Source organism: Spea bombifrons, chromosome 5 (genome assembly GCF_027358695.1).
Source record: "Spea bombifrons isolate aSpeBom1 chromosome 5, aSpeBom1.2.pri, whole genome shotgun sequence".
NCBI lineage: Eukaryota > Metazoa > Chordata > Amphibia > Anura > Pelobatidae > Spea > Spea bombifrons.
The window spans coordinates 93,677,227-93,689,343 of record NC_071091.1 but is presented as its reverse complement, the minus strand read 5'-3'; the positions used below and the strand labels follow the sequence as shown (position 1 = coordinate 93,689,343).

The 12,117-nt window shown below is 36.9% G+C and overlaps 1 protein-coding gene across 2 annotated transcripts in view; it reads left to right on the top strand.

The window, feature by feature from the left end:
* The window catches only part of RUNX1T1 (RUNX1 partner transcriptional co-repressor 1), a 71,920-nt gene that overhangs the window by 37,106 nt on the left and 22,697 nt on the right, over positions 1-12,117 (top strand). For both annotated transcript variants that reach the window (XM_053467274.1, XM_053467275.1), the window contains exon 2: positions 10,568-10,705. In XM_053467274.1, coding sequence (XP_053323249.1) covers positions 10,568-10,705 — 138 coding nt within the window. The remainder of the gene's footprint in view (positions 1-10,567; positions 10,706-12,117) is intronic.

Genomic DNA, 12,117 nt, shown 5'->3' with positions numbered 1-12,117 from the left:
AAATAAGAGAATAATAAGGTGCGAATAACGAGCAAATCATAAAATATCAAAAATATATAGTGTTAAGTATTGGGTTTGTCATTAAAGGTATTGCACTTCTTTTAATGGCTTGGCCTCTGTATATATAATTTTTAGTGATTTAATAACCTCTTCTCTGCTGGAAGGATTTATAAAACCTTTTTGTACTCTCAATAAGACACCCAGCATTCTTGTGCCCTGCAGCTGGCTCATTAGCGTAAAATTGCCAATTTATTTTTTCAAAATAGTAGCTATTTCGGTGACACCAGCAAGCAGGTGGTGAATTGTTTACGTTCTCTCTGCGGAATTACATTGTATCACTGGAGTCTGTCTAAAATCAATAATATTATTTCTTAACACACCGTTTTCTGAATCCGATGTACAGATTCGAATAATTGCTGATTGAAGATACTAGGGAGTCGCAGGGATAATATTGTGAACCATTACAGACTGAACTGAAATTTAGACAGGATTTTAAGAAAAAATAAACATCATAAATTCTATTGGTTATCATGAAGCTGAAGGAAAAGCCATTCATGTTGTGAGATGGGGATTTATTTACTGATACTGTGTGTATATATATATATATATATATATATATATGAAATACTCATGTACCTATATATATATATATATATATATATATATATATGAGAGATACTTGTAATATATATATATATATATATATTTAAGAAAGATACTCCTATAAATATCTATATATATATATATTCATACATACACATATATATATAAATATACCATTATTTTAGCCATATTTTTGTTATCCCATTATTGGCACCGAGTTCCTGCTAACTGCCAAGGATGATAGGACTTGCTGTCCAACGATAAGTGTGACATTTGCTTGCATTGCGTGCGTGTCGGTTTTTCCAGCAGTCGCCGTCTGATGTCTGTGTGTGTGTCTAGTGTCCATTGTGTGTGCGCTGACATTGCATGGCACTGTGCCTGGCACCACCTGGCAGAGAGCAGTTTACCCCGGAGACAGGAGCAGTGCACGGGATGCAGGTGATGGAATGCTACAGAATGTGCAAGTCTGGGGACAGAGGCAAAGGATTGCAGTTAAAAAACACAGAGCGCAGGCATTAATACATCTTCCTAAGGTTTGATTGGACATGTACTGCCTACTGTTCCATCTGGTGCTTATGATAGCACGGTGTATTAGCAGGGCTGCCAGTTCATAATGTATTCAGGGCAGGAACGCTTCTCTTGCATACCAATTGAGGCATCTTCCCTCTGAATGCTGCCTTTGAATTTCAATGATCATTCTTCCTGCAGCGCAATGACTGAACTCAGCATCTTGTTCATAAGATAAACACCTACAGCTTTGTGTTTCCTAAAGAATTTGGAAGCTTCGGTTTTTGGTTTTTTTTTTTATTATTTTCGCTTCTCAGCAGATGTCATTTGTATTTGATTTTTGTTTTAGTGTTTTCTTGGCTTTTAAATCAATGCCTGAATTATTTAAAACAATTAAACACGCCTTGCTTAGATTTGCTTAATATCACTATGTATTCCTGGGAAGCAAGGTTGGTGCCAGGGTATTTCAGTGCCAAAAATGTGGGCAGCCCATTATTGTATATTTAGATAATGTACTCCGCCTTTGTGAATAAATATACATAAAATAGGCGGGTATATATATATATATATATATATATATATATAAAATTAACCCCTTAATGACAAAGCCTGTACATGTACGGGCTCAAAATGCATTGTTTTCAAAGAGTTTAGGGACCGCCCATTGTCCTTAAGGGGTTAATAGCAGTCAATTTGCTGTTAAGAAATGGACTGTGATACCAACATGTGCAGAGATAATTGGGGGTGATTTTCTATTTCAGATCAAAATGGTAAAGTGAACACAGAGTTATGTTAGATATTCTACCTATTAATCCGTCCGCTCTCGCCGGGGACCACGCTGGTTTAAAAGGCTTTAATCTGGGATCTTGAGATTTAACACTTCAAGTGCCAGAGGGGTGAACAGGGCTGCCTGTCTTCCAACGTGGTGTACGTCTCGTAAGAGTTACGGCGTGAGGATGGGGCTTGTTGCATGTCACCATCATAACACAGTAATCACCAGACACACGTACTTTTTGTAATTGATGGGAAACATCTGGATGATGTTTTATTAGTATCCTCCACGAGAAGCATGAATGTACAGCGGCAGGGCTCACCCCACTGAACATCGCATTTCTGTAAACATAAAAAAGGCTATTTTCATCCCGATGAAGTAGGAGCAACTGTCTATACCTTGTTTAGCATGCGTCCCATTTTCTGTTTAGATTCATCTCACTGCTTATTGTGAATTTAAATTCTAATGTGTCCTGGGTGCTAAAACTCCTAAATGTCATCCTCCAGGAAGCAGTGGAGATGTATCACAATGAATGATAACAACATCATGTCGTCTGCAGTTTATGTCCTGGAAGGGCTTTTAAATATGTCAAGCCACTTTTAACCATTTCATTACCAGAGACCTGTGCAAGACCCTAGTTTTGCTGTTTATTACACTATATATATATATATATATATATATATATATATATATATATATATATATATTTATATATAGCACCAGCAGATCATTATTACAATAGGGGACAGTGAAAATATTTAACAAAGACATTTTAAAATGTTCTTGAAAGCATAATAAATATTAACCAAGATTTATACTCCTATAAATATCTATATATATATATATACATACATACACATATATATAAATATACCATTATTTTAGCCATATTTTTGTTATCCCATTATTGGCACCATGTTCCTGCTAACTGCCAAGGATGATAGGACTTGCTGTCCAACGATAAGTGGAACCCTCAGCTTCAATGTGACGTTTGCTTGCATTGCGTGCGTGTCGGTTTTTCCAGCAGTCGCCGTCTGATGTCTGTGTGTCTTCGGCAAACGGTTTTAGTGGTCTTGTCTACAATAAAAACTCCCGCTCATTGAGTTACGTCTTCCATGTTAAGTTGCTGATTGTTGATCAGACCTTTGTAAGGGTGGGCGAGGAGATGGGAGATAATCTCAGAACGGAATTTCCATACTGAATTTATTCAAAGCAATTACGCTGATTGTCAGTACAAGCTATAGGTAGGTTCAATTAATGTAAAGCTGTGAGAGTGATAGTCACCCTTTAAAGTATTCATATTAAGCTATATCCACACAAAATGGATAACAAATTCCACGAAGACACTTATGTGTTAATTCAAGAACAAGCACATTCTCAAATATCTGGTTAATTTGCCCACAAACCAGTCCTGGGTGAAAGTTTATATACATCGGACTCATTCAGAGAGCAGTGTTTATAGCCTAATGCGTGGCTATCATATTAAGATATAGGTCTTTAAATAATTGATTTCTTAACTTGGCGCATATCCATAAAGGACATAACAGTCAAGGAACTATACTCAAGATATCCCATAAGATCGTCGGGGATAAGCTTATTAAAACCCTTTGAATACCAAAACGTGCACATTTGGTAAGCATAACTATTTAACTCTATGAGGCCCTACACTCTGTCGTCCAGCACCAAAAAAAAGCTGAAAGGCTATTTAACTCCATAGCACTAATGGTAACTGGTTGGTTTTAGCCGCTGTGACAAGCTATACATAGTAACATAGCAAATTAAGCTGAATAAATACTCACGGCCATCTATACTATTGTTGTTCATGTACGTTCAGCTGGTAGTCCAAGGTCCTGCCGTGTTTTACTGAAAAGCATAGAAATTAGTTTTACTCCATCAATAATTTAACAAGTAATGCTTCAGACAGAGTTTTTGTATCACACGCTAAAGGAAGTACATATCTTACTTTACTTTATGTAGATATATATGAGATCAGTCTTTAGCCCTGATTAAAACTAGTTTGTATATATATACACATATATATATATATATATATATATATATATATATATATATATATATATATATATATATCAGATCTCCTACAGTAGATGGGTAGGAAATATGTTTTGACCGCCACGGCACCACCTTTTGCTTTTTCCTGTAGAATGGTTGTAATACTTTCTATTGTTCTTCTGAAACATCATGTTTGGTTAAATGAGTTAAACGCTGCAGGCTTCTGTTATAGCTCATAGAATGACACAGGAACTTTAGAGGCTCATCTTGTTGGCACTAAAAACTCTTGAGCTGATCCTGCCCTAGCACTTGCTCGCTACCAAACATTAAGACTGAGGATCTCTTTCAGCCCAGACATGACCTGTTTCCACTTCTTCTTTATGTTTCTAAACATTATAATAGGCTTATGTTTGTGGAGAGGAACGTAGGAGTCTGTGTGGGTAATTCAAACTAGTATTGCTAGCACTTACAGGATTCTTGAAATGCTTCATGATGTCCGACTGCCCTGTTGACATCTGCACATCTAATGAGACAAGTCACATTTATTACAGTCAAGTGAACAGAGAGAATTGTAAAGTGGGAAATGCATCTGGCATTCACTTAACATTTATCATTCACTTTGGTTTTGTGTGGTCTAATTGCGTCTGATATGGGTCTGTCCCTCAGAACGTGTGACTGGTAATGCCACAGTACTGCATCCATAGCCGCGCACAACAGAGCACATTCCTTCCATTATATAAAACACAATAGCAATGGAAGGGCCTGGAACCTATTAACTCTAAACTATCGGTCCCCGAAATCCCTTGAATGCCAGCAACGGCTGCAGTGAAATTCAGTGTGCCGTGTTGCACACCCTTCTGGTAGTAAAAAAGCTTAGTGAGGGTAAGAGCTTTCAGGAAAACCGTTCATGCCTACGTTTTTTAACTTCACACAGACTGGTAAATTACACAAAGATTTACTAAGCAGTGGGATGTTGGAGAGAATTCACTCCTTTACAACTCCCATACTATTCTGTGGAAGCTGATTTTCTGATAGACTGATAGGAACCTATTTTGGAGAAAAATCTCTCCAATTTTTCAATGTTGCATACATTTGCCCCATAATTCACTCATATTATTCTACTCCTACAATAGTAGGACCCTGTAATAGACACTGCTGGTTTTCAAGAAGCAACCACAGAGCACGGACCTATGTAGTCTAAAACCCTACCTGCCATAATTTTTATTGTTCCTTTCTAAGCTAAATACTAAAAAGTTTCCAAAATGTACAATTTGTATTTGCACTTCTAAATAAATATTGTTATTCAATTGATATAAGCACTTTGATGAAGTCAGATTAAGTCAGGTTAGATTGGCTCTTCTGCTTATTTTATCATGTACAGGATTTTTAGTATGTGCCTGTTTTTTTTGCCACTGTCTTACTTATTTCCACTCACGCTCATGCATGTGAGTACGTCTCATACACACATTGACTTCCATTTCATTTGGTTTCTTAATGAAACAAAAGACAAATGCAGCTTCCCCCTGCCTCCGATGCAAAGCCATAAATAATTCCCAGACATTAAAAGGAGGAAATGAGAGATGGGGTAATTATCTTACAAAATATATCACACAGGATATTTATATCGTCATTAAAAGGGTGTTGGGGATGATTTGTCTGTAGTTCCTTGTCACTGAGGTCTTTTGCCATGGCGAGACTTGTACTAGCTATTGTAGATACTTAACAAGAATAGAGCTTTGCAAGTTAACTGCTTTAGGTATCAATAATATACAAATCATTGCCATGCCCAGATAACAAGCTTACAATGTTTCTGTTTGTCTAAAATCAGGGGAAGTTCATAGTTTCTGTACCCAGGTCAATGGTGTTCCTGCATTGTCCCATGTTCTTCAAAGGCTTTCGGGACAGAAGAAAATTGAAAACACACTGCATTAAGAATTTTGGCACAGAACTCACAAATATATATTCTGTATTTTCTCCATATGGTAAACAGCCATGATATTGTTGATATGAAAGCTATTCTATGATATTTATAATATAGCAAGAAGTAGATCAAAGAAGCTGGTCCAATGAAGTTGCTGCATACAGCCAAAATGTCAGGGTAAGGTAGGCTGCCTGGGATATGTAATTTAAGTATGTTTTGTTTCATTAACAGTCAAGGTTCAATTCCATACTACTTTTCATGGTTTGCCAGACCACTTTTGACTCCAGGATACTTTTTTGGTCTTATTTATAAATGAAAAGTTTGATCTTAGGCAAGCTATTGCTAAAGTGCACATGGAGTGCACAGAGAGAGCCCCAACATGTGCTTATGTAGTGTGACCCAGCACTCACGTCAACTGAGAGACTGATCAAAGGACCCTTCTGGTCCTGAAGCTGGTTAATGATTTCTGTTCTTGAAGTGCGTGTAAACAGTTCATAGCAAGTTTGAAAAAGAAGCAATGACCAACTCTACTTCTAATCTTCTGTGTTAGAACAAATGAGTCCATTGAAATGGTTCATTGATGAAGGTCTCTGGGCTTTACCATTTCATATGCATATATCCTGAACAATAATGTGGTGTCTTATATGTGAATGTGTAGTGCGGTAACAGTCTCTTAAATGAAGTACCAACCAAAGAAAGAAGTATCCACCATTCTTCTTCTAAGCCAAACCATGTGTGGTTGGTTATGTGGTTATGTCCGTAGAGGGACGCATATCCTGCTCTTGCCATCTTAAGCAAACTGCTGATCACTCTTGTATATAATCCAATTATAATGACAAGTGCTCCTATCGGCCTCTAAAGACAAAAAACCTTAGGTGCTTGATGTATACTGACAATGATTATGCGTAATTATATTAATACTGTCCTCATAAAGTTATAAAAAAAGAAAAACAATAGACTAGTGATATTAAGGGACATATTTATCACTGTTGGTGTAGGAGATTCCTTGCAATCGCCATATCTGTTGAGATAAGATGAGAAACTCTGTCGGGGATAACTGGTATCGCTCTATTATTAGAGAGTGCAGACTGTTTAGAAGTATCCATGATTGCGTTGAAATGCTTACTTATGTTGTGTTGTTATTTTTTATTAAATGCTATGGGCATCCCCTCAAATGAGTTGTTTATTTATTATATGTCTTTTCTATAGCTTGTGTCCATTTTGAAATGTTTTGCTTATAGACATATATGATACCGAATGTCATCTTAATCTTCATAACAGTACGGCAGCATTTCCCTCTAAAATGTATGACATAATAAAGATCCCGTTTAGCAGCACCCGACACATGTATAACGTGTAAGATGTTTGGAAGATACTACAGCACGTAGTATACAGATGTGTCAAACAACTTGCAAATGCATCGGGTTTATGTTTTCAAAGTGATTCTTGCACAAAGTTTGAAAAGTAGTCTTATGACCAACGATTGTTATGGCAATGAAACTACTTTTCCAACTTTCCCTATTCATACATAACCCCAGTGTGTGTAGAAGTATTGCTTGCCCTTTTTAATCTTCTAGGTAGTAAAATAGGAACCGATTTATTACCCTTGCACGGGCAGAATATCCCTCTGGGCCCTTGTTACCTGACTCTGCATCCTACACAGACATTTGTTTTTTGGTCAGAAAGGAAAAACACAATTTTTTGCTTAAACTGGACCCAATACAGCAATTTTTTTCCTCATAATCCAAAACAAATGCTTCATGTCTTTGCATGCTTGAAACCTGTTTCCTGGATTTACTTTAAAATCTTATGTTTCACCAGAGGGATGTGAGCGGGTATGGAACGAGATTGACCTATTATTTCACCGTATATCCCCATCATGAACTGATTGTTGAACGAGTAGCAGATGGTATCATTTTGGCTTTATTTCAATGACCTTTGGGCCTAAGTCGTGGTTGGTCAGAACGGAGCCTGCTATCTAACTCATATCCTGACTGACAGCCAAGTTCTTTAGTGGAATTGAATTATAATTATTACCATTTTCTTTTATTTTCCCAACCTAGAACGTACTACAAAGGACCTTTTGCAAAAACCAAAAACATATTCTAATGTGCTATTGAACATTGCCATAAAAAGAGCATGTCAACATTAGTCTGCAAAATATGAGAACTTCCAGAGTATAATCCTTTAGATTAAAACAGTCCATTGGTGGAACTTTTCCAAGCTTTGTTTTTTGGTGACGAGATGGTAATTGATAATAACTAAGATGCCGTCTTCTATGTACCCATGTATTCCCTTGTAATTAATAAATTCATAGACAAATACAGACTATACAACTGTTTCCTTTTTTTATGTTTCCTTTTCTTTTTATTTATCCAGATAATTCTTAAGAGAAAACAGATCAGCTGGGTACGGTCCAAATGACAGAATAATGTTGTGTTGTAAATGCTTGAATTAGAGGATACATATTGTGCCTTATTTCTGTACAGCAATCCCTTAGCAGAAATTCTCTCCCCTCCTTTTCCTGCGCTCACATGTTTCAGATTTGGGGATCTGGACAGTCTTCTCCGATAGTTCAATGTGAGTGTTACAGGAATGAAAACCAGATGGGCCAGCAATCCTTACTGTTATCTGTAAACTAGCTCTGGCAAGCGCTGTTCTATCTTTATTCCTCTGGCAAGCTGCGCATTCTTTTCCTTACTTAAAAGGCCTGATTTGATTGTTGCATTCTCACTCGGACCTGATCTTAAACTCTTATTTTATTTTCGTGTTAATAAGTCAGAGATTGATTGGAGTGAACGACGGTATGTTGGCTGCATGGGCTAAATGTATGCGTCATTGAAACAAAATAGCATCTTGACTTTTCATTTGATATCTTAGCTAAAAATGGCTAATTGGTGGTTTAGTAAATAAATACAGTAGATCTTCCTGATACGCAAAGGGCAAATGTTAATTATCTGGAATTCCCAGGGATAATACATATGCCAGTATCACCACACTACAAGGCTTCTATAGACTATAGCTCCCAGCCAACCCTGCCAGCTTTGGGTTGTTAGTGAATGATGGGAGTTCTAGTTCATTTGGCAGGGGTGGCATTGTTAGCCCGTCTCTAAACAGCATCTCCTTTTATTAATTTTACATCTGTCCATGTTGGCTTCTTTGTCCCTCTATCGTGATCATAGGCTACTGTCTTTCTACAGACAAGAGTAAAGGCTTCTGCTGGTGAAATAGATCACGGAGGAGAATAGTACACAGGTGTCAGGCCTAATCCCAATCCACTCGTCAGCTCCTTTAGCTAATGATTCCAGATGATGATGCCAATATTTATTCATTTAAAATGGCAAGACCCACCGGGAATGAGAAAAACAAGAAACCAAAAAGGGCTGCACAATTTTTGTTTCACATTGCTCAAAATCCAACATTTTGTAGGGGGCTGGAAGAATATATGGTTACAAATCCTTATTGATCATATTAGGTGAAAGTTCCCTTGTTTTGCTAGTAATAGTAATAACTTGGTAGAATTTCAAATTCTGCATTAATTTGGCATCTGGAGAGAGTGCTGGCCTAAACCTCACAATAACAAAAGTACAAACAAATATGAAATCAATTCCCTAACGAGCATGATGTTATCTATATAACTGTTCCAGATAATATTTATTTAATAATAATATTCTTAATAATATTTGTTATCCAGATTATTTCATTCATATACTACTTCATTCACTCTAAACAGCATCAGCCAAATGACCCCATTCCTCTTACTTATTAAAATATATACGTTTGCTAAAATAAAATAAAAAAAATAAAATATACTGATACCAATGGGGGATTTCAGTGCTCAAAAACACTAGGAGGGCAAAATCGATGCCTTTTATCCTCTGCAAGCCTCTCTTATTTTAAGCGGGGAAATAAAAACCATCCATTGGTGCTAATAACAGGTCTGGGTTTTACATTGTCACTAATTTAGAGACAGGGGAATTGTAGGTTGCGAATTACACCAGCTTGCGATATTTACTGTAATTGGAATACACCTGTATTCTTTTCTCTTTAAACTGTACTATAAACCGGACCATTTGTGCGTTTTTTCTCCCCTAATGAACCAGTATAAACAATCTACTGCTGTGTAAACAACGAGAGGGCTTTTTTTTTCTACTATGTGACATATGGTATTTATCTATTGTTAGTTGGGAATAAAACAAGAGAAAATAGGGTGGGAGGCATGGCCGCAATTTCAACGACTATCTCTTGGTATCAGAACAAAAACTGAAGAGAGGGCAGCAGGTGTTCGGGAGAAGAGAACTGAGGGAGGATGTCGACTCTTGCCAATACCTCACCTGTAAAACAGAGCATCAGGTTTTGTTCTGCCTGAATTGTCACATGGGGATTCATTACCGCCCTGCCTTTTCATTTATTTTCATCCGTCCTTCCATACCCATATTAAGGCTTTGAATTGAGATGCCGTTATTGCTTCCGATCAGACTATGTAACTTGCATCTGTGCTCTCGGAAAATACAAAATAAAAAAGACAAGATAATATGTTCCTGTTTAAAACGAGGTCAAACTATCCAAGGGGATACGCTCTTAAATGGATTGTTATAATGAAAATAAAAACAAATAGAAAAAAAGAAGACTTCTCATTCATTAACCTTAAATTCTGTGGACCTGGATTCATTCTTTATAAGAGAATGTAGCAACGATGAATTCATGATTGATTGATTGATTGATTGATGATTCTTTTTTTGTTTTCTCAGATCGCACTGAGAAGCGTTCCACAATGCCAGACTCACCTGTGGATATAAAAACGCAGTCCAGGCTAACGCCTCCTACGATGCCACCTCCACCGACCACGCAAGGAGCTCCACGAACCAGCTCGTTCACCCCAACAACATGTAATTCATTATTTTACGCCTCATATTAGTATTTATTTTTAATGCTTCTGCTGCTGTGGGACATCTGTCGGAGCCTCTTTCCATAACGGTGCAAATATATAAATAGGATAACATTCTAAGTGCAGATATCACCAAGTATTGGCGTTTTGTATAGGTTATTTAGTAGAAAAATATCTTTCATTTCTATGCTAAATAAGTTATAACCCTTAAGCTCACGAATGGTTAAAATTCAACTTGAACCTATTATTTTTGTCACATTTTTGATATAGACAGTATAATGAAAAAACGTAATAGGCATTAATGATGTTCTTTTAATGCGTTTTTTATAGGTTATTTAGTAGAGAAATCTCTTTCGTTTCTATGCGAAGAAAGTTACAACCCGTAAGCTCACGAATGGTTAAAATTCAACTTGAACCTATTATTTTTGTCACGTAGTCATGCATTCTGATGTTATCCTCATTGGCAGAAAATTACGCTAAGTGTCTGGATTTCTTTAATAATGCTTAATGTTACGTGTCAAGTGTTGGCCTAAGTAGGTGGTGAAGTTCCCAAGGCAGAGAGGAGAAACTTTAACTTTTCCAGACATTTCCTGCCTGGTGACTCAAAACAGAGGGTTTTATGTTTTTCCAGAAATGTATATATACAAAAAAGGCAACATAACATGTCCAATGGGTTATTTTGTTTTATTGTTCAGCTGACCCAGGTTAGAATAACAGTGCTGCTCCATTTACATGAACGGTCTGCTTTCTTAGAATAACAACCCTGTTAATGACATCACCCGGTAAATTATAGCTGCTGGAATAAATATTCTGATATTGCCCGCAGGCTTTATGAAATGGGATTGCTATGTTCAAGATAAACGGTGCAAATGGCTTATGTTGAGCGAGGACGTGTTTTTTCTACAAGAGTACAGCGGTGGGAAACTCAAAAGTTTATCCCGCTGTTCCAGTCCGATTGAATTAGCCGTTCTTTCTTCATACATACAGAAGCGCGGCGACTTGAAAGGAAAATCATCTCTGTAGGCATGACAGGGAATGACCAGCGAAATTCTAAAAAAAAAAATCAAATGTAAATAATATTCTAAAAAAATGGATTGAAGTCAAATGAAAATTAGTTGAATTTGTTGAAAGTTCTTAATTATCTTGCCATTTTTTGGTTAACTCTGGCAGAAGAAAGGTTAATCCTCATTGACCTACAAAACTGAGTTAGGGCTTAGAGGAGGACTGGCACAAGGCTCCTTGGGCTAGTCTAATTTAAAGATTTTAAGTCCACAAGCTTTATTTCACTGAGAAAGTGGTAGAGATCTGAAACTGCCTTCTAGCAGAGGTGGTAGAGGTTAATACAGTGAAGGGATTTAAACATAAATGGGATAGGCATAAAGCCGGTAAACGTTATTTTTTTAAATTAATTAT